Source organism: Oreochromis aureus, linkage group 5, assembly GCF_013358895.1.
Source record: "Oreochromis aureus strain Israel breed Guangdong linkage group 5, ZZ_aureus, whole genome shotgun sequence".
In the NCBI taxonomy this organism is placed as follows: domain Eukaryota; kingdom Metazoa; phylum Chordata; class Actinopteri; order Cichliformes; family Cichlidae; genus Oreochromis; species Oreochromis aureus.
Window position 1 is genome coordinate 41,067,002 of NC_052946.1, and position 24,358 is coordinate 41,091,359.

At 42.2% G+C, this 24,358-nt stretch overlaps 1 protein-coding gene across 1 annotated transcript; it reads left to right on the top strand.

The window, feature by feature from the left end:
• Positions 1–18,962: 18,962 nt before the first annotated feature.
• Positions 18,963–23,442, top strand: LOC120440384 (E3 ubiquitin/ISG15 ligase TRIM25-like). Its single transcript, XM_039612754.1, has 2 exons — positions 18,963–19,022; positions 21,996–23,442. The coding sequence occupies exon 2, from the start codon at positions 22,005–22,007 to the stop codon at positions 22,584–22,586; it is 582 nt and encodes a 193-aa protein (XP_039468688.1). The 5' UTR covers positions 18,963–19,022; positions 21,996–22,004; the 3' UTR covers positions 22,587–23,442.
• Positions 23,443–24,358: the final 916 nt, after the last annotated feature.

Below are 24,358 nucleotides of genomic sequence, written 5' to 3' on the forward strand. Positions count from 1 at the left end.
CCGGGGCTGAAAGCCGGCTGCTCAAGCAGAGTGAAGCTGACCCCACCCACTTGAAACGTAAAGGCAAATAGGCGGAGCGGTTAGTGCTACGTTTGTGCTGATTTGTGCAGGTAAAATTAGCGTTTGTGCTGCTACGGTTTCTGAGATATTCTGTTATGGTGTTACTGCTGAAAAATGTCTTTTTCAAATGACTTTTCGCTTTGTGTGTTCACTTGTTCAATAAAGTTCTGTTAAAAAAAACTCTTCTTATTGTATTTAATCAGCTAAATTTGTAATAAGTGTAGTTTTTTTTTTTACTTCAATTTCTTTACTTCAATCACTTTTCGTTCATAAAACTACGATGCAAATGCTTGAGGATTTATTTTTTTTAGAGTGGATTAAAAACTTTATTGAAAACTACATTTGAACATTTTACACTCCCATGAACACTTTAAGAACCGAACAAGTTAGCAGTCTTTTGCATCAAATACACATTTTTTGGCAGAAAAAAGTATTATTTGGCATAAAGTGTCTGAAGGATTCTTAGAACAGCTGTTACATCTGGTTTCTGAACAAGGTAAGCTTACATCTAAAATACTGAGGTTTTAGTTACTGAGTTAATACATGCTATAGCTAACTGTCTGGATCAAAGGGATTTTGTTTCAATGTTAAACATTTTCAAAAATACAGCAATTGCAAATTTGCAAATCCAAGAAAACTTAAAAAAAATGTTTCTAAAGCACTTTAAAAACATCCAGTACACTGGACTAAAGTGCTGTACAGTACATGTTAGTGGGTTAAACACTCAGACTCAAGTCAATAAAAATTCAATGGCTCCATCTTAAAATCAAGAATTCCACAAAATATCAAAGTGTAGATTGGTGGAGAACTTGGGGGAGGGGTTGCTCCTGGCTGTATATATAGGTCAGAAATCATGTTTTGCTCCATCATAATCATAGTGTGTTTTTTTATTTATTTAGATGCCTCAAAAGCCATCTGTAGACAAGATTTCCAATTTTGCAATTCTTTGCAATTCAAAAGAGGCCATAGTCCAAAATGGCAAAATAGCCACTCCAGCTGTCCCAGTCTGGAAAAAGCTGAGTCAGCAGCTGGAAGACAAGACGTCAGCAAAGGCCCTGTACACCTTTGTGAAGCTAAATAGACACAACATCTGGTCAGCTTTGGAAATCAGTGATCAGGAAAGTTATCTGGGAAGTAATAGTGAAGGAGCGTTAGATTCACGTTGCATTTCCCCTGGACAAGAAAACTGTCAAGCTTTTGAACTTGAAGTCCCTTCTGAGGACTGGGCTAAATTTATTCCTGAAAAGGTTGAATACAATGACAAGTTTTCTCCTACCCAAAAAAAGGGAATACACAATTTTGAAGCCTGGCACTTGGACTCATATCATCAACGATCTTATATGGAAGCAGATCAAAAATACATGTACACTTGTGTTCCGAAGAGCAATGGTCCATCCAACTGTCACCAATAATTATCTGGACATTAGAGGCGACTTTAAGGAGAGTCATGGCCAGTTAGAAATGTCATGTGACAGACAGACAGCAATTAATAGTCCAATGGTGCTCCAGTGTTTCATGAGAAATACAGATCTCTCCCTGCACACTGGCCAAGCGGTTCATGTCTGGAAACCTGCGTGAACAGATCGCTAAAGAGCTGTGTGAGGGCAGAATGGAACCAGCTGTATGGAGGTCAGCGCAGGCAGCAGATCTGACGGATGTTGGAGATCCTGAGCCAAGCCACCTTCCAAATTTGGCCACTCTGCGAAAAGCCAAACAAGAGAGAAAAGACTTGGAATTAGGGGATAAGGACCCCATTGCATCTCTGCAATTATTAAAATATAGTGTTCCTCACAGTGGTAGCATCCGAGATACTGGACTGGACAGATTTTTCTGTCACTACTGGAGTCAAACTCAGATGCATGTTTACAAGACATTGTCAAAAAAATCTCCCCCAACTGTGTGTTTTGATGCAACCGGTTCAGTTGTGAAAAAACTGCTGAGACCAAATCTGGCAAATCTGGTCATATCTTCCTTTATCAAGGTATTCTGACAGAAAACAATTGCCCCAGTGTCCCAGTGGTGCAAATGCTGTCAGAGAAACATGATGTTAATGCCATCGCAAACTGGTTGACAGGATGGATTCGTGCAGGTGCACCTGTGCCAAAGGAAGCTGTGAGGGACTTTACTCTGGGAGCTCTGGTCAAGGCTTTCACTCCTGATCCTGATCTGAAGTCCTACCTTGATGAATACTTTCATGTCCTTCTTGGAACCCAGTCTGCCAAACTCCCCCCCTGTTTTATCAGGGTTGATGTTGTCTACATGTAGGTGGCCTATGAAAGCTAACACTTTATTTTTTCTGAGACAGCTACATTAATAATAATGAACATATATAATTCAAAACAAAATCATAGAGGCAACCTGGGTATGTAAAACATAATAATAATTTAAGTATACAAGAATCACTTCACATGAAACTCAGTTTTCCACAGAAAAAAATAAAAAAAAATTTAGCCTACCTTGTGTACGTTTCTGCACTGGTAACAAAAGAAATATCGACCTTTGCGCTGACTAAACTGTGTTACTAAAGTGTAAACTAATAAAACTTAATATGCAGCAAGCCGAAAAGTGGACAGTCTTCTATAAAAGTGCAAAACTCCACAGCTGCTGAAAGTCACTGCCACAGACACTGGTGTTATACAGCGTAGGCCGGAAGAATTAAAATCGTTATATCTCAGAAACTGTAGCAGCACAAACGCTAATTGTACCTGCACAAATCAGCACAAACGTAGCACTAACTGCTCCGCCTATTTGCCTTTACGTTTCAAGTGGGTGGGGTCAGCTTCACTCTCACTGGTTCTGGCTTCGGCGCGTCAGCGCTCTGTGTTTACGCCCTTTTTACGCTGATTCTGAAGCTGCAGGTTTTATCCCAGGTCAGGTGAGGGGGTGAGTGGGAAGACCACTGCTGCGACATGGCCCTGGTTTGCCCTCATGGATGAGGTGTTAGGACAGAGGACATCTACTCCTGTATTAAAATCACGTCTACAGTGGTAAATATCAGAGTTTTAAGCTAGTAAGCTGTTTTCAAATACACACATCAAATATTACGGGGAAAAAATGAATACATGTATTTTTCACTGTACCTGAACATGGTTATGTCTTAGTCGCAACAAATCACTCGTCTGTGACGAACAAAGATGAGAGTAGCGAGTATGTTTTCCATTTCACTGACTGGGAAAAGTGGTAAGGGTGTCTACAGCTGGTGATGCAAATCTGAAGGCTAGACTGTCCCATTTCACAAGCCTCGCACTTCCAGCCTTTTCAGTCTTCGGAGGACGCGGCCCACATAGACCGTGAAGGCCGGATCTGTCCTTTGTGGATCTTTTCTGCCTCAGAGTAATCTCCTTTATCCAACATAACATAACATGTAACATAAATAGACTATGACAGGTTAGTTTAATCATTGATGCCCTTGTAGGATGCAGGTACTGAACTGGGACCCAGTGGTTGTTGGACGCTGTGCTCTTGGACAGGTGAAGACTGGAAACGAGGTGTCAGTGCCTCAGCCCCAGTGCTGTGTTACCCATCACAGCCACAGTTTACCATCCTTTAATGAATCAATGCACCACAAAGCAAAATGTGTCTCAGAGTGCTGGTCGTGAATATGGCAGTGAGTTTAGCGGGCTTGATCTGAATCCAGCTGAGCACCTTTGGGACGCAGAGATTAGCAGGATGAATGCACAGCAGAAAAATCTGCACAAACTCAGTTTTATTTAAACAGAACACTTAATGAGTCATCTCAGGGCACGTTACACTTTAAGGTAAAAGATTAAAGCAGTTGGCGACAGTTGGAGAAAAAAACTTCCTTTGATGTGATGAATCACGTCAACCCGGAGCCGAATCAGGAAGGTTTCCAACATCTCGTCAAGAACTGACAGCAGAGGGAGGCCTAAACCATTACTGATATGCTGTTCCTATTAAAGTGCATGCTGGGTGTAATGAGGATTTTGTGCTTTGTAGATATACATACATTTCTGAGGATGACTTGCCCTGTCACAAAGAAAAAACTGTAAGACGGGAAACACCAATCCACACTGCACAGATTTAGTATTTTCAGAATAAAGGCTGTGAAGTTTTCACGTTTGCCTTCTGGGACACATTGTAGGAGTGGAAGTTGTCACCTTTGTGACTTTAGAGAGATGGGAACTGGAGATTTGTCTTGGTGACAGGATCTCCTTTTTTCTTTGGCCTAACGCAGGGGTGGGCAATCTCAGTCCACGAGGGCTGGTGTCCCTGCAGGTTTTAGATCTCACCTTGGGTCAACACACCTGAATCACATGATTATTTCATTACCAGGCCTCCGGAGAACTTCAGGACATGTTGAGGAGCTAATTTAGCCATTTAAATCAGCTGTGTTGGTTCGAGGACACATCTAAAACCTGCAGGGACACCGGCCCTCATGGACTGAGATTGCCCACCCCTGGCCTAACGTGTTGCTTTGAAAAAAGGATAAAAACAAAAAGCTGCAGTTCTGCTAATGTCCACACGAGGCTGGCTACAAAAATGAGTCAATCCTGCTTGACAGCAGAAACTGAGATGTTGATTATACTTGATAACAGGCAGTGGGAGGTGACTGTCGCATGAGCAGAGAGGAAGAATTAGGTCCTGATCAAGCCGGAGCTCACCTCTCCCTGAGGTCCTCGCACAGATGGTTAAAAATGAGGAAAAATAGGGTGATTCATATGATTTTAGAGCATTGAAAAATGGTCTGGCAGGAGGTACAGAAGAGATGTAAAAGTTCTCAGTGTGGTCAATACTGAGAAGTACAGTACAGACACAGTATGCATCTATACGGCGTAATGTGGAAATAACGATATACAAACAAATTATCTGTTGGGCGGTCTGTAAGAAAACACGTCTGAAGAGATGAACTTTTTGAAAACGGCAATTTTCTCTCATATATCAGATTCAAGTGAAATTATTTATAGAGGACAGAGCCCACTTTTGGATGTACTTACAAGGATTTGACTGGATGGCAAAAGGTGGGAGAGGATTCTTTCCAACACTGAAGAATATACGAAACAGTCAAAATGAGATGAAGAAGAAAGAGTGGGACAGCCTGAAGATGTAAAGATGTTCCTGATCGTTACATGGAGTGTTTTGTATTAAGGCCTACACTTTGTCTTGAATAACAGACTAACTTCATATCTATTTGTCATCTTTGACACAGTAGGTAAACATATTAAGAGGTTTCATTTAAAAATGTTGTATAGTTTATTAGCTCTATAAACTCATTCCCTTAATCGATGTTTATATTCAGGGCTCTCGTGTGACATCATGAAATATTGCTCAGCAGCATGTTGCCTCCATTCATTCAGCTCTGTCAATTTCTTTAGTGCACTGTTGCTCCCGTTAGCATTAGCCTTATGCTGTTGATCAGACTGACTGGTTATTGTTTCCAGTTTGTTACTGGACTGAGACATCCTTCCTTCAGCTCTGCGACTCAAACACCAAAAACAAAAGTCCTGCTGATTATGTCCCAGCGCTGATTAGTTTCCTTATGATCTTATTGATTACATATTTATTTTATATTTGAATATTTGCCTTCAATTTAATGATAAATTATTTGACTTTAGTTCTTTCATGTTTATTTATTTGGGGCTTTTTAATAGATCTTTCATATTTTAGCCATAATCATGTTGTGATAAACATTTTTAACTGAAGACCAGGTGAAAAAAGTCTAATGTTAAAATAGAGTTACTGCAGTAATCTGATGGAGACGTTATTGGATTCTTTCTGTCTGCAAAGAGAACGTTGACAAGCTGCTAGCAATTAATAGGACAAATAAAAAAAATGATACAAATAATAAATTAAAGTTACTGTAAAACTGAAGCTATTAAATGTTTCTGTGGGACCAGAAGTTCAGACCTGATGAAGCTGATAATAAGTCCTCGATGTCCTTTTATTGAATATCTCAGATATGGATGAGGCAAAGCAAACAAAAACACGCACGACACGACTGCACGTTAAAATCCAGCCATTAAACAAGCTGTTCGACTGCAGTTTTTAAAGCGCTCATGCCTGAAGGTGGCAGAGGCTGCTGTGGGTGAAACCCTGCACCGGTCACAGGTCATCCTCACATAAAAAGCCATTTTAGTCACCGGCTAATCTAAACACGCACGTCTCAGGACCGTGGGAGGAATCCACAGAGGGATCCGCGGAGCCAGCTGGCAGGTTTAAACAAAAACCTTTGACGTCTCAGCACAACGCCACCTCTTCAATCCTCTCTGAAAGCAATTTCATTGTAAAGGAAGGTGGAGGAAATCCCCAGTCTGTACAAACACTACATCCAGCTATTAGGCAGGGCTCCGCAGTAATCTCAGACAAACAGGTCTATTACAAGCTTCTTACTGCAAACTTTCCTCTTTGTGTTGTTTTCCTTCTGATGGAGCACAAAGGGAAGTTCACTTTGAGGGATCCACGCTGGATTTGACTGGGGGTGTTTTACAGATCTTTGCAATATAGAGTTACGAGAACTTTGAAGATGTGAGACAAACTAAACAGTCTGAATTAGGCACTTTACAGCTGCAACAGCGCACCCAGGGCTCGACACAAGCTCGGGTTAATTTTACATGGCTGCCCTTGAATGTTTGTTAGCTCTGAAATCTGTTAGTTTCATCTACAGCACGCATCATAAACCGTATGATGCTGGCTATTCAAACGCAGCTCAACAGATCAAAACATCATTTCCATATGCTTTTAGAGCAAAATCCACTTCACACAAATTTAGCATGAATAGCTTGTCTGTCTATTATAAGTAGTATTATTAATAATAGCAGTAGTACTGCTAATGTTCTGGTCCAGCAAATATAGTTATATGGTGACGTTATCTTCCAGGTCAAAAGGTCGCTGTACGACAGTAAAAACTGAACCACAGATGGATGTAAAGTAGACAAGTCAGAGAACTACATCGAGTTGACAGAAAACAGGTGTCTGCAACTTTAATTTAGGAACCACGCTGTGGGCCTCTAAACGGAGCAAAATAAAATCCCCATACAGCGCTGACAGGTGTGGTGAGGCTTGCATGTGATTTACAAAAGTTACACTGTTGTGTCACGGTGTGCTGTGTGGCCGGCAGGCTGGGACCCAAACGCAGGACTCTCAGAGACCGGACTTAAACTCAAAACGCAACTTTTATTGCTGTAAAAACTCTTCATGGAAATGAAAACTTACAAAAACAAACCAAAAGCTAAAATGTGAAACCTAAACTAGACTGGAAACTAGATGCAAGGACACACAGGCTGAAATATGATGGGGGGGAAACAAAGAGAGGATACGACACAGAGAAAGGAAAACACAGGGCTTAAATACACTCTGGAGCAATCAGGGGATGGAAGACAGGAGGGAAACACAGCTGAGAGAAATTAGACTTAACTAGACAAGGAAGCAAAACTAGAAACACTGACATGAGACACGGACTCAAAACAGTGGGTCACTGATCCAGGACTGTACAGGACAAAATCAGGTGCAGTCAGTTCATTGTCAGGCACAAAACCATCAAAAATGCTTTTTATCCAAGTTAAATATTGGTGCAATTGAATGTCACAAACGTTGCAGTCTTGTCACTGCACTCTCTTGGCAAACATGAAAGTCCTTTTTTAAGTGAAAACTCAGTTTGTGCTGGTGCGATGTGCTAGTAAATCTGGATTTATGGGCAAAAGTGTTCAAAGAAAGAGTTTAGCCAAGAAAAAATGCAAAAGTCAGAGTGATGAAGAAAAGAGACAGAGTTATGGACGGGTCAGGTATATGGCAAAGAGGGAGAGGGCAAAACCAAAGGAAAAGGTTTATATCAAGTTGAATGTGAGGAACCAGCAGTGTCCAGCAGGTTGGAGATGGAAATGTACTAAGATGGTGGTAGGAGTACTCTGAGGAGCTGATGGATTTAGGAAAAGAGAGATGAGATTGGGTTTAGTGAAACAGGAAGTGCTAACAACGTTTCAATCACAAGTCAATGAGGAAGTGGTGGAAACTTTAACCTTGGGGCTTCAAAATGACCCTACACCACCCAACAGATGATGTCCTGTCCGTGTTTCTACAGTCTATGGGAGAGATGGAGGCAGATGATCCACTGTGCTGACCCCTGAACAGAACAGCTGAAAGAAAAACAAATCTGTTGGCCACACTTTTCAATCTTTGAATTCAGGTGTGAAGTTTCAGGTTTCTTGTGGTCTATTATTTGTGGTCTAAATATGGAGTAGTTTTATAAAACGCAGTAGTATTTTTCCTACAACTTGACCTTTCACTCTGACACCAGCAGGACACCTAACTTTAACCCTCACACTTATACAAACACCCCCCACCTGGGGGGTCAGCAGGTCTTTGGTGCGTCCCTCCCCCTCACAGGTGAGCCGGAACCAAGTGTGAAACACAAACTGTGATACAAACAGGTTTTTTATTAACTGCTCCACCACTCCTCCATCTAACCTACGAGTACTGTCAGCATCCTATATATCCAGTCTGCTCTGACAAAATACCAGGATTGACACGTTGAAATGAGAATGCAAGAATTACAATCAGTTACTAATAAAAAGGGTTTCACTTCCTAGTCAAATACATGTCTTTTAGTGGCAGAATAATAAAAGCATTCTCTATGACCTAAACTGTAAAGTAGAGATAGTGTCTGTCTCCTGAATCCAAACTGAAGCCTCTGCCTCCCCTTTGACTTTTAAATACAATCATTTAATTTCCACATATTGTTGAATGCACATTTTTCTTGAACATAACACAACATTTGGTGCAATAATCTGTTGAAGTTACAGTTTTCATTTTGGGGTCAAAATGACCTTTAAATGTTCCTTTTTGTGAGTGTGTGACGACGATGACCTCACATGTTCTCCATGCTCTACACGTCATACATGATGGACTGGGACAGATTTAAAGTGACATTATCGCGACATCAGTTTGATATGCTCATTTTGGAGTCTCTCATTTGCTACTGTTTGATTTCATTGATGCCAGCGTCATTATCATCCCTCCTTTCTGTGAGATAAGAAAGGCTGGCAGCCTCTGCTTCCAATATCTGAACAAGTCACACTACATAACACGAGTGTATTAAAATCTCTGTCATACGCTCTGACAGCGGCTGGATTTGGTAACAGCAGCAGTCGGATGAAACTAATAGGGAGATTTGTTTGCAGCGGCTCCGTTGTTGGCTCACTTTTTACATTTCAGTCTTTTTTAAAAATGATTTCTCTCTCTCTGTTTTTATCTGTAACCTGTAAAACTTTTTATAAATTAACTGAACAAAGCAGGCCTTTAACCAGACTCCATTTCAACAACACTGTCAGTAATTTAAGTGCAGTGTGATTTCTGAAAACAAAGAATTGTTTTAATAATCATTTTCAGTCCTGAGGTTAAACATGTAACCACAGCGTTTACTAAATAATATATTTTTAAATTAAATTAATCGTGCGACATCCTCAGCCTCATGTTGTGATCCAGTGAAAACTTAGAACAAAAATGGTTCAACATCCTGCTTCCACTTATTGTAGCTATTTGCCAGCTGTGGCATTTAGTTCTTTTTATTAATATTAAACAATCTCAGATTTCAACTAAATGCTGTCATTTAAATGAATAAATAAATACAGCACTACTACTACTAGTAATGCTATAAATACTAAATACCTGGGAAACGTCTGCTTTGACAGTGTTTGTTGCTTTCCTGCGGAGCGTCGTCTGCAGCGTGTCGGCCGTCTCACCCACGTGTGCAAACCTCCATACGGGGAAGGACGCGATCAACAGACTTCTGAGAGTATTACATACATGAAAGTGAAGAAAATGCTACAACTGAATGAAAATGAAGACAGAATAAAAGCTTAATCTGTTTTAATATTAAAGATCAGGTATTAATTCAATTCAATTCAAAGTTTATTTGTATAGCCCATTTAAAAACAACAGAGCTAACCAAAGTGCTTCACAATCAGTTAAGAACAAGAGAAAACAATAGAGAAATAAATACAGATAAATCAGAAGACAATGAATTAACATTAAAAACATAAAACAGGCCTGATGGTACTCAAACTGAACTCGAGTTAAAAGCCAAAGTAAAAGGAGTTTTAAGACGCGATTTCAAAGACTGAATAGACTCTGAAGTACGAATATCCTCTGGCAGATTATTCCAGAGTCTGCGTGCTGCTACTGCGAAGGTCCGATCTTAGAATAATTTATGGTATTAGCATGGTGTAGTGCAATGGTCAGCGTTGTGGTCTCCCAGCAGGGTTGGAGTCCAGCTGGAGCCTTTGTGTCTGTGTGGAGTGTCTCCAGCTTCCTCCCACAGTACAAAGACATCCATGTTAGGCAAACTGCACGGGGTTAGCTTAGTTAGTCATTCTAAATTAGCTGTTGGTTTGAATAAGAGCGTGAATGCTCTTCTGTCTCTGTGTGATAGCCCTGTGAGTGTACTCTGCTTTTTGGGTCAGGCTGCAGCCCCTCCATGAAGAAAATGGATAGATTGACAATATCATAGATTTAGCTTCCCCCCCACACACACAGCTGTATATGAGCCAGCTAAAAGCAGGTAAGCTAGTGTCATAGCATAACTTCGCTTCTTTGTACTTTTCCTTTGCACTGAAATCAGCCCGCAGGCTGTTGTAGGCAACTGCGAGACTCCAGAAAAATCGGATGTTGTTAGCATAAAAAGTTGCCTAGCACACGTTTAAAGTGCTGCGTGCGTCTCCGTGTGGATCCCATGTGTCGTCTCAGGAGGGAGATTAGTTTCTCATTTGGCTGGCCGGCTGACCTTCAACCACGTACGATCATAAAGAAGAGAAAACTAATCTCGAATGCTTTCATTTTGCATAGGAGGTGAAAACGTGACAAAAAAAGTTTAATTTTCGGTCACTGTGAGTCGAGGGGGCTGTTGAGTTTTCATTAAACCAGGTTCCAGACTGTGGTTTAATGTACAGCTTTGGATGAGAGACTTTAAGGAGCTCCATCTCTCCATCCAGTCTGCAGGGACACGCCACTTTTAATATCTTCCCCCCTCCCCAGCGCAGGAGCTGAGGTTTGTGTGTGCATCCTATGTTTGCATGTTTGTGTGTGCGTGTTCTCCCCATGCAGACGGCACTGTGTAAGATGTTCAGAGCTGAAGAGCATCTTTTCCTCTCCACGGGGGCAGACCTTACATATAATAACCTCGAACCTTTCAGTGCCGCCTTTTCGGCCTCTCTCCATCATGCGGCGAGGAACTCTCTCTGTCCCCCAGCGTGCAGCCGTCTGTCTCTCTGCTGCTGGCAGCTCAAAGCTGTCCCGTCATATTTCACTCTTTATGTCTCTCTATATTCAGTTGTTGATTGCTGTGTTTCGAGTGCAGATGGGTTCAAACCGGATTACTGTATGTCTCTCTGCCTTTGTGTTGCTCTCGCTGTGCGGTGCTTTTAACCATCAGGGAAGGAGGCAGCGAGAATTGGCCATGACGAGTGTTCGGCTTTGGTTGGTTATGTACTTCAATGTGTCAGGGACATCAAACGGCTCGAGATTTGAAGCGTGAAAGGCTGTGCTTATACATCAGAGGACAATGGTCTTTTTATATGTTTCTTTGCAGGTTTTCATCTTTCGGCACTTTGAAATAAATGTATAGAATATGAAAGTGCTTGTTCTTACGTCATCGCCTGATTGTCATAAATCGTTTCGTTTTAAAGCTAATTCACTAATAGGGAAGTCTCCCATATGTTTCTGTTCATTCAGTATTTTAGTTCAATAAAAGTTTTTTTTCTAGAACTGGCTGTGTTCAGAAACCAGTTCATAGTTCTTCCAGCTGGTAGAAACTTTGTCTGGTCCAGGGAGACTGGGACATCAGAGCTGAGGGGCTCGTCTGAGAGGCTTAGGCCTTGAAGCTCGGCCCAAACGAGCAGCAGTGACCTGTCGTGCCGAAGAATTCAGTATTTTTAGGTAGGTACCTTCATTTTTGTGAAGGTAACAAACCCAGACTTTAATTTTCTTGAGAACGTACAGTCGTCCAAACTCTACGAGTTCCAATAATTCAAAGTATAAAGAGTATTTTTATGCTGAGACTCGGGGTTTCCTTCACTTTGAAGAACCTCAAAGACTGACTTGGCAAATTACCCCTGTGAGAGATTAGCAGCACAACAGTGGAGCCTTTGTATTTACTGTTGTGTGACTCTGATGTTTGAATGGTCTTTCTTTAATGTGACAGTGTACAGAGTGTTTGACAGTTATTTATTTCACATTAAGAACGAAAGAATTTCTCCCCTCGACTTCCTTTGTTCGCTCCCTGTTGTTCAATAGTGCTGTCAAGCTCACTCACACTCTAACTTCCATCAATCTTACAGCAAAATGAAAATGTTTATCTCAAAGTCCTAATTTCATTCCAGACTTGCTCAGTAATCATTTTCTTTACATGTGAGGTGGACACAAAGCAGCTCAATCACAGAACGGCACGCTAACTGCTGTAGAAAGCAGTAAAGGTTAAAAAGAAAAAATATGATTTGATGAAAGCCGTGTTATTCATAAACCATAAAGGTCGTCTATGAGACCTGAACTGCCAACTGTCCCAAACATCACTGACTGATTCAGTGAACCAGACTAATTCCTGTTGTGCTTAAACATGCCCCCCCCATCTTTGCTGTTGTGATGCATCACTGCACGATGCGGTGGTTGTGTGCACTAGCTTCAGATTACATGGTGGTAACAGCCCCTTTCTTCACCTCCTTTATCATCAGGGTGACAGCCAAGGATTAAAGGCTTTTATCCGTAGTGCACAAGTGGTGCGCTGGTCAACACCGGTCGTTAAAATTAACCACTATTATCAGTTTTCTGGCGCGCTCAGGTTGTCCAAACCATGATCCTTTCCTAATCCTCACCCAGTGTTTTTGTTTGAATAATAAAAAACTGATGATGGGTCACTGCTAGTTTATAAGCCTGTAGTTTGTGTTGCAGAGGATAATTGACAGCGTTTGCAGTCACGGATTCTTAAAGTCTTACCACATGCTTTATGAGAAAATCTGGAGTTTTATTTTCTTTGGGCCGTTTTATCAGCTTTGGGTTTTGTTTTGAAGATGCTATGAGCATCTTGGTGATTTGAAACCAGACCTTTAAACTCCAATAAAAAGTCATCAACAGAAAATCCAGACTTTTTAATTAAGTTTTACCTGAGTGACTCATTATAGGCTTTCTGTGCTTTCACGTCACTTTGAAAATGAGCTTTTCCCACCACAGCAGTGCGCTCTGATCATTTAAACTCCTCGGTTGTGTTTTCCACAGGCCTCCGAGTCTCTCGCTGTTATAAGGATGCACTGGTTTAAAAAACAAAGGCCGTCACACAGGATGTCAGGAACGCTCCGTGCTTTGCACTTGATTTTGTTCTCGGCGACGACAGGCAGACATGGGCACGAAAATTAAACTTTGATGGATGGCTTAGTTTAGTGATTTCCAAACACAAACACGCTTGCAACTGCACACCTTTTGGACGATGGTTTCTTTACAAGACAAACTAAATCATCCAGTTTCTAACAGTGTAAAACAGAGCAGTGACACTGAGCTAGTCTGATGATTTCACTCCTTCAGAGATTTGTTTGTCTTCTGGTGTTACCGTCAAAATGATGGTCTGAGTGCTGCTTTTAGACTTCTCACACTTACCTTCATGGGTTATTTCACAGCTTCTTTTTGTTGATCTGATCGCATACGTGAAAAAACTCACCATCTTGCTTCTTTAAAGTCATCCCAGTAATTTGAGCTCCACACACAAAAAACAAAATAGTTCAAAAACAGAAACAGGAAGTAAGCAAGACACCAGGAGTTTACATGAAACTGACAGAGGGAAAAACAGAGATCGGTGGGGAACAAGGGACAGCAAACAGGTGATGACACTGACAGGAAGTCAAACATGGACGTTTATTAACCTGTATGAAAACTATAACGTTACTCTCAGCCAAACCGATTTACTCACGAATGAATAAAATACTGAAAAAAACAAACAATGACATTTTTAAGTTACCTAAGTAACTTATATATCATGTTTAACCTGAGTAGTGAAGACAGCGGGGGTCTGAAAATGATATGCCGGGAGTTGTGCCGTTCTCGCCGGCTCTAGTGACCCCTGACCTTCCGGCTAGCTATCGAGCTGGTGGGTAAACGTCGGAGCACTTTTGCAAATATGTGATGTCTTGATAAACTGAGCAGATATTTGAAGTTTACACAGCTACATTCTCGCCTGACAATTTGTTAAACGTTTATTTTGTGACCCAGAAAGATTAATAAGAGTAATATTAAAACTTAGTAGCGGACGCCATTGTTGGAAACTGGAGGTTTTTTTGGGGGAGTTTGGCTGGGCCGCGCTATGAATTATGGGATATGGTGGGCCATGAAGGACACACCCGACCCATCCTTAAAATTCAGGGAAATGAAGGACGCATTTGTCGGCTGCATTTGGAGGAGTCTACGAACTGGCACAGCCTTCATCGCCTGGCTGTTGACATAATTCGTCGAAGGATGCGGCCCCTGAATTTGGACATAGCTAATATGACATATGAGAACGAAACCATTTTCTTAATGTGATTCTTAAAACTGAGATTTGAGTCAAGAATCTTCCAAAGATATTTCAGCTCACTCACAATTTCAATCTTCTCACCTTTAATAAAGATTTCTGTAGACACACCTGTAGTCCTATATTAGGGGCAGACACGACTGGTTAAGCCACTCCGTGATCCTGCCAATGCAGCTGTTAATTTCTGTTAATATGACCGTATCATCTGCATACATCGGCATGTCAACACAATGACACACTTGTGGAAGGTCGTTGATGTAAAGTATTAATAACAGTGGGCCTAATACAGAACCTTGAGGAACACCCACAGAACACACAACACTATCAGACAATTCTTTACTTTGACACATTGTGACCCATCAGAGAGATAAAGACATCCAATTAATGGCTTTATGAGAAATTAGAGAGTTTTACTGACACATGTCATACCATACCATACTCCCCCAATGCAAAGCTGGAAACTATCAAAAAAGACAAAACCTCTTCCTCAGTATATGGTGTTGCTTCATTTTCCATCATATTTGCAGAAGATCTGGGAGATCTTGTGACTTTTGGTGACTTAGAGAAAGGCTAACCTGCGCTTGACTAAAATAAAAAGTCAGCTGATGCTTTCTTCACATGTGCAGCCAGACTTTATAAATGTGCCACATCCTGCAGAGCCTATAAAAATATGAGGCATTTTATCAGTATGATGATATGGGACAGGAGGAGAGGGGATAAAAATACTCTGGTAACCCCAGTACAGCCTCAGAGCCTCACAGCACTGCAGCATGGAGTCCATGCCATCGAATGCACTGTGCAGGGACCTGACATCGTGCTTTGCTTTAATTCCACATTGACTCAAGCTTGTGACTGTAATATCAGTTAGGATCTCCATGTGTGCTCAGGTTAATTTGTGCGACAAAGATTACCACAAGATCTAACCTATCGGGACGTCGGATTTTCTCTGGCGTGCTGAGTATGCAAAGACAAAATTTAGCACAGCTGAATAATAGTCTGCGTGTACGTGCTAAGGCCAGAGATGTGCCGCATGAGAGGGGGAAAAAACTGCAAAGAGGCAGTAAAGACAAGAAGACGGACAGATAATTATGGAGGGACACAGCGTGAGAGGCGTGCAGACACGCAGACAGGCAGAGGGATAAACACACACAGAAGATAAATGTTTCAAAGCTCGTTTATGTCTTCGGGGAGCTATGAATCTCCTCATCCAGCTGTTACATATTTTCTATGCTCCATTTGCAGTGGGTGGACATCCGCTGTGAACCTGCTGAACAGCCTCACAAGTATTCCTCCTCACCTAAAGCGACATCTGGGTTTGGAGAGAGGAGGAGTGGTGGGAGGAGATGGCAAGAAACACAGGATAGTCTTCACAGCTTTAATGTGACGGGAATTTGTCACGTATTTTAGGCTTCAGCTGTGAGTTGTTTTGCTGCACTTAAACCAGAGCAGCTTATAATAAATGACTTGTGAAAGGTCAGAGGTTTTCTGTCAGTTATTCTAATAAAGGTATTGTTATTTCTCCTTCATACAGGAAAGAATAAATGCAAAAATAAAACAGGTAAAACTGCTCTCACATATGAAAACAATCTTTAAAACACTGCATAAAAAACAAGAATAAAACGATGGAAAAATGACAACATAAAGATCGTTTTTGTTAAATAAAATCGGTGCATGAACAAGCAGTCAAGTGACAACTGAAACCTGCAGTTTCTCCAGTGGCCACCAGAGGCTCCACCAGCAAATCAGTCCACATAGATTCCCATGTTTAAACTTGACACAAGAAATAAACATGTTTATAACCTGTACGAGGGGACAATGCCTTTAAGTTGTATTAAGGCTCAAAGTTTCCACCACTGGGGGCGTGGCCTCCTTGACTGACAGGTGGATGGTGAAACAGGCGACTGTAGACGCTAGCTGTCTAATCTGGTAAATAATATGATGGTAAGTGACAAACTAACTAACAGTCTGTAAATGTGGGTGAGTAACCAAGCTAGCTAGCATTAGTTAATGAGTTTACTAACATGAAGCTGAGCTGTCCAATCCGGAAACCTGTGGATCACTGTGTCCATCTTTACATACACACTCACACATTATTCTAATTTTATGCATTTATCCTGTGGTTTTTGTTTACTGTGTTTTATTGTCTTCAAAATATGATTAAACAGTAAAAGTAACAAGCCATGTAATTTATTACTTTGTGCGGATAACGATCCCAACACAGATATAAAACAGTTACACACACACGCGCGCGCGTTTGTGTGTAACTGTTTAATGCAGGCTGTTGTTCTGTACAGCGCAGTTTCCACTGGTGCTTTACAGGATTTAGGTTTTCATGTTGAAACATCAGAGTCTGCTGTGCACAGAGCTTCATTAATATGCAGCTGAAGTTGAAATTGTTCAAAGTAACCTGAGTCTGTGATTGGCCACAGAAAAGTGTGTGTGTGTGTGTGCGTGTGCGTGTGTGTGTGTGTGTGTGTGTGCGTGCGTGTGTGTGTGTGTGTGTGTGTGTGTGTGTGTGTGTGTGTGTGTGTGCTCAGGGGAGTATGTGGGTGTGGTGCAGGCAGCCTAAGAAACAACCCCAATGCAGCACTAATGATTCATAAAGACCTGACCAACCCTGCTGGGAATCCACCACAGGTAGACTTCAAACACCAGAGAGGCAGAGCGGCGAGAACACACCCAGAGAAAGAAAGCAAGAAATGAACAAAGGGACAGATACTCAGCAGCACGTTACTGATGTGTTTTTGATGCTTTCAAATTGGGACTACGGGGAAGCAGTTTGTACATAATGAGGTGTGATTCTGGAGGACGCTGCACAGATGAGACTCAATCAAACTCTGTTTACCTCTGATTTTATATTCTCTGTGCAGGTGTTTTATTTGCATGAGGAGACACACACTCACTGAACAGCACGCTTCCACGTGCTAGGATGCCCATTTCAACACAGGCGATCAAATAAGATCAGATGTGAGTTATTGCCTTTCTACAAGTGCCTCACATGCAAGCTACATGCAGCTGTAGTACGCAGAGGACAGGTAAGCTGTACGGCACTGCAGCTGGATTATTATTGCTGGATGGACTATTGTAATCTGCAACAACATCATCTGTACTGTTAAAATATGAATAATACAGTCAGCTATTTACACGTCATGACTTTCCACCTGTAATCTCCAGTTTCTGCTTCGTCACTACTCTGCTGCTGGAATCAATATTATAATAACTAATTCAGAATAAATAATGTTTCAGCATCAGCCAGTGTTTCACACTCTTGTGGTTCAATTACAACTGGAAGGTGTCAGATTTACGCCTGTTTTCATTTAATGGCTGCTGTAGATCTGTGGCTGCGGCACTACAAATAAAAACAAAATCATAATTTAATGGCATTTTGTTGTCACAGGAGTGAGAAGGTGTAGTAGGGTCTTAAAAAGGAGACAGTTGATATGATGGAGACGCAATGTAACAAAAGATGTTCGAGATACTGTGTGCTTGAGTCCAGGTGCATCAGAATTGGACTCGAGCTGTTGTACCATGGTGTAGACAGGAAGAGAAAGAGTAGAGGTGATTCTGAAGGATGAGTGCACGACTAGTGTTGTGGAGGTGAAAGGAGAGTCTGACAGGATACGGTGACTCATGAGAGTAGAAGAAGGTGCACACAGGTGGACCTCATCTTGTGCAATCTGGAGGAGAGAGAAGACTCCAAGGAGGCATCAGGAGAGAATGGAGCCGGGCAGCATCAGATGGTGTTCAGCAGAATGGCTGAGGACAAGGAGACAAGGAATCAGGAAAGGCAAGAAAATAGTCAAAGGAAGAGTTTAGCAAAGAAAAAGGGAGCTAGTCAGGCAGACAAAGAAAAGTAGACACGAGTACAACACACACACACACACACACACACACACACACACACACACACACACACACACACACACACACATATATCATGTGTAAAATGTAGAAAATAAATATACAAAAGCATTTATAAACAACAAAAACAGTTACTTCCATAAATTGCATAGTCCCCATTTGCCAGAGTTGATGTGAATATCGATGTGAGGCTGGAGAAAGACTTTCTAGGCAAAGAGCTGGAAAGGATGTGCAGCAGGTTAGTATGATTAACCTGCCCGAAGCTCTCGGCCTGCTGTGGAAACAGGAAATCCAGGTGAGTTTTGTTTCTCATCGCCTGAGGCTGTCATTACTCTGTGAACTTTACCCAGAAATTGTTCCTCATTCCTCCCACCTGTTGCACAAAGTAACAGAGTATAAATCATCTGATTCTTCCTCCTGGGAAGGGAAACAGATAAACAAACACAGCTGCGGGTAGAGGAGGAGCAACAGCTGAAAGACGAGAAATTCAGCATCATATTCCAAAAGTAAAAGTTAAAGTGTGAGAGAGCAGCAGCAGGGCTGCAGTCGAGTCCTGTTCGTCTCCAAGAGAAGATTCATCAGGTTTCTCTCAGCAGCAGTGGTGAGTGCATCTGATCACACTTCCTGTTTCTGCACAAATCTTCACTCATTTCATGCTGACTCGTCACAGTCAGATCGGTTCAATAGAAATTTGCTGATTTAGCCACAGATGCACCGTAGAAACATCTGCTGTTTGAAACGGTCTCACTGCGGCACTGATCGGGACTTCGGACTGAAACTCTGTGCTTTGGACTTCAGCCTGACTCCAAACTTCCTGTTCTTTTTAGTGGAGCTGTATCTCTTTACTCAGTTGTTCCTGAAGTTTCCATAAATTCACTGAATTATTGTGACTGTTTGTCCAAGCTGAGTCTCTTTCTATTATTTTCAACAAATAGAATAGTTTTGGTGATCTGCACACCTCTCACTCTCACCTGCAGGCTTGGCAATTCATCCGTTTCAGCTGCTCGTCATTGTTAACAGAATAGAAATTCCATCACAGCAGAGCATCAGTTCTAAACTACTGATAGAAACATGTAAAAATTACAGTACTAACACTTGTTTCTTTCCTTTGAATCTGCCTCCATGTTCTCCCAGGGGCAGATCTGCTGGGGTGGCACGGGGCAGGTGCTGTCAGTAGCAACTGACTATGATTTTGCCAGAGCACACCTGTGTTTTAGGTTTCCACACAGGTGGTTGATTGTGACAGTAATGGCATGAAGGTCAGTGTTAGTAACCTTCTGGGGTCGAAGGACACACCAGCGCCTCCAAGTCACATGACTGATTTAAGCTGACGTAGCAACAAGATGCAGCCATGCTAAGTCTCCATTTGGACTTGTGTTGAAAGTTTGGACTCAAACACAGTATACTAGTTTTTACATTTTATTGATCGGCCACTAAAACCAGTTTTGATCAAAAATATACACCATGGATTTTCTGAATACTATCATCGCGTTTAGTGCGGGAAGAAACGGTAAAGAGAGCGTTTTATAAGGACAGTGCAAAGAAAAGGAAAAAAATACCACCACTTTCCTATTGGTGGAAAAATATACCACGTCGACCATTAAAAAGTTATATGGCAACACATGACATTTTGTTGTTTCGGAAGAGGAGGAAGTTTTGGGAATGACGGCGGTGAGAGGAGGGTGAGCGAGAGAGAGAGAGTCGACAGTGACAGTGAGTTTGAGATGTGAGAGATTTGTGTAGTTAGTGTGTAGTTAGTGTGTAGTTAGTGTGTAGTTAGTGTGTAGTGGGGTCGTTTGTTTTGCTTTGTGTGTCAGAACAATGAGGCGACTGCTGAATGTCACAGTTGCTGCCAAAACGCCACCAAAGGCATTTTATACATATTGAGCTAAACACCTGTTTATGATATAAGGGTTAAACATTACATAAAATCAAAATTCACATGTTTTTGTAACTGAAATGTTTAATAATGTGAGTTAAAGAAAATAAGAAAGTTACAGACCACCCCATTTGATATCCATGCCACCCTAAGAAAGTTTCTCTCCATCCGCTCCAGTCTCCTCCTATCACAGCATCCTCCTCTGTCACACCAGCCTCCGCATGTCCCTCTTCACTACATCCGTGAACCTCCTCTGTGGTCTTCCTCTTTTCCTTCTGCCTGGCAGCTCGTCATCCTTTGTCCCTCCTCTGCACATGTGCAAACCATCTCAGCCTTGATACTTTAAAGTTGAGCTGTTCACTCTGGTGGCCTCATTTTTGTCCATTGTGCTCACTGTCAATGAACACCACCTCCAGAACACACATCACAGCAGCCCTCACTGCCATCTTGTAAACCTCTGCCTGCACCCTGCTTGCACTCTGCTTCACCACCGCCTCAGGTATTTAAATTCATCACACCTTCACTTCTCACTCTGTATGTTCACCTTTCCAGCCGTCTCCCTCTCATTCACGCACATGTATGCTGTCTTCTGCTAATGATTTTCATTCCTCTTCTCTCCAGAGCATGCCTTCACCGCTGCAAGCTCTCCTCCACCTGTTCTCTACTCTCACTACAGATAACAGCGTCATCTGGAAACATCATCCACAGAGACTTCTGTCTGACCGTATGTGTCAGCCTGTCCATCACCACTGCAGGCAAGAAGGGGCTCAGACATGGATGGACATCATTCACTGATTAACATTTCCTCCTTACTAACCCTCCAGACTTCCCAACTCAATGACTGTCCTTCATCTCATCCTCGTCTCACATGGTCTCTTCGCTCATTAGTACATTTCCACCTCTATCCTTAAATACCCTTACCTGCTGCAGAATCCTTTCCAGGTCGTTGTCCTCTGCTATTATGCATCAGCCTGTGTTCGTCCCTCTTCTTGAATCAATTGTTCACCACAGCAATTTTCATCCATCCGTCTTCTTCTGCTTATCCAGGTTGCAGGGGCAGCAGCCCAGACCTCCCTCTCCCCAGCCACCTCCTCTAACTTGTCCGGGGGAACAACGAAGTGATCCCAGGCAAGCTGAGAGATCTAATCTCTCCAGCGTGTGCTGGGTCTGCCAATGAACAAATTTTCATTGTTTTTGCAAAATCCACTGCTATGCACTTTTGTATTTTTCTCAGTTAGACCAACCTACCTACCCAGCACCTCCTCATCACCTGTGTTCATCTACATGTCCACTGAAATCTGCTCCAGTCACCACTCCCTACCCTCTGGAGATACTCTCTACATCATCTACTTCATACAGTTTACTCAGTAATTCCTTTTTCTCTTGTGATATTTAAAATCCATCATCACCCCTTCAGTCTCCAGTTTCAAACTCATGCTCCTGTCTCTCCCACTTCCACAACACAGTTCACACACTCTTCACTCTATCGACATCATGGTAGCACTGTTTGAACACCTCAAACACACCTGGTCTCCAGTGCACACAAGGTCTTTGCAGCACAGCAGCACAGTTTCCATCACCCCCTGTTGGTGAACAGCACTGGACACGGGTCCTTACGGATCTGTTTCTTTCTCTATAAAAATAAAATTTATGCTGAATTTTGAATAAAATGTATCTCTTTTCTTTCTCCCTCAGAGTGCAGACATGGCTGCTGTCAGCAATCTGCGATCTGAAGCTCATTTTCTGTGCTCCATCTGTCTGGATGTGTTCACTGATCCAGTCACTACACCATGTGGTCACAACTTCTGCAAAGACTGCATCACTCAGCACTGGGACATGAGTCAGAGGTGTCAGTGTCCCATGTGTAAAGAGACTTTCTGCACAAGACCTAAGATAAGGGTCAACACCTTCATCTCTGAGATGGTTGTTCTGTTCAAATGTGAAGTTCAGCAGAAAGCCAGCAACAGCCGCTCAGAGCAACAAGCTGCCAAACCAGGAGAAGTTCCCTGTGACGTCTGCACTGGAACCAGACTGAAGGCCACAAAGTCCTGCCTGGTGTGTCAGACCTCCTACTGTCAGACTCACCTGGAGCCTCATCTGAAAGCTTCACGTCTGGAAAGACATCAGCTGGTGGAACCTGTGGAGAACCTGGAAGACAAGATGTGTAAGAAGCAGGATAAACATCTGGAGCTGTTCTGTAAGACCGACCAGACATGCGTCTCTGTGCTGCGTCTCTGTGCTCAGAGGAACAAACCACGAGTTTGTTCCTCTGAGAGAGGAATATGAAGGAAGGAAGGAAGAGCTGATGAAGACAGGCTCTGAGGTGGAGCAGCTCTCATGCTCTGAAGACCACCTCCAACTCAGCACAGACATGAAGAAGGAGCTGGTTGAGGTTAAGCTGAAGAGCATCCAGCAGTATGCAATGAATGTGACTCTTGATCCTGATACAGCAAATTCCTGGCTCGTCCTGTCCAATGATGGAAAACAAGTGTATCCCAGTAATGTGAAGAAGACTCTTCCAGACACCCTGGAGAGGTTTTCTCCGTGTATAATGGTTTTGGGAAAGCAGAGTTTCTCTTCAGGCAGATTTTACTTTGAGGTTCAGGTTAAAGGAAAGACTGAGTGGGATTTAGGAGTGACCACAGAGTCGGTAAAAAGAAAGGGTCAACTCATTTTGTGTCCTCAAAATGGTTTCTGGACTTTATGGCTGAGAAATGGAAATGAGTACAGAGCTCTCATTGGTTCACCACTGACCCTTTCTCTTCAGTCTGGTCCTGAGAAGGTGGGGGTGTTTGTGGATTATGAGGAGGGTCTGGTCTCCTTTTATGATGTAGATGCTGGAACTCTGATCTACTCCTTTACTGGCTGCTCCTTCACTGAGAAACTCTACCCATACTTCAGTCCTGGTCTTCATCACGATGGCAGAAACTCTGCACCTCTTATCATCTGTCCTGTCAATCAAACTCATTAAATCAACTGCTTTTCTTTGATTCGCAGATTGATTTTTATTGAGGGGGACAAATGAACATATTCAGTGTAACACATTTTACATGTTTTCTGTAGAATCTGACTCTAAATTAAACTCCGATTTCATTCTCATGGATTGTGTTCCAAACAGAAGAAATATTCCCACTAATCAAGACTCAAGCTGAAGACAAAATATCAGAGAATAAATTTCTAAAAGCTTCATTGAAGCTAGCTGATAGGTAGCTGACAGAGGTCAGTGCATCAACACATAGCAATGTGAATTCACTTTAAGGGCCATCGGCAGGTAACACGTGCGGTTACAAACAGACGTTTCAAGCACACACTCGGTAAACACTTCACTGAAGGGTCCAATGTTTCAGACATTCTGGTAAATTTTGATCATCTCTGGTGTCGAAAAGAGAATTATTCATTGGCTAATGACTCATGATGGAGGAGGTAACTGTTGCCAATGAGTGTAAGTTTTCATACTCATTACTGAGAATGTGTTGTGCATCTTCAAGTCCTAGCAAATGAAGCAATGAAGCAGCCAAGCTAAAGCAGCATCTCATCACACAGCTTCCAAAGACTTGGAACCTGATTTTGTTGATCAGCTATCACTGCGGTTATAATTACATAAGCATGACGTCATTTAGCCACTTCTAGCGACTTTTAGGACAGCCAACAGCGATTTTCCTTACTGAGGAGTTGGCAACACTGCACAGAGTGAACGAGTGAGATCTGTTTCCCTCTCCCTGACCTGTGGACCAATGGAACCCCTGACTTTCCCTCCCACCTGTATATATATTGCACCTAGTGTTTTGTGTAAATAAAGGAACCGTTAACTTGTGAATCCAGTCTGTGCCTGAGTGCGACCCGTTTGCCGTGACAGGTTAGTGATAAAATCACCTCTGGAGAAGAAGGATATAAGATGGAAGAACAGACATGTTCCCTCAACTAACTGAGTTTCTGAACAATAATAAGTTGTCTGTTGGTATTTTGAGGAACTTCACACCTCAAATCACTGTGTGAGCACTTCAGCTCATGCTTCTCTGATGCGATCTGCAACAGCTGCAACAGAACGCTGCCCAACA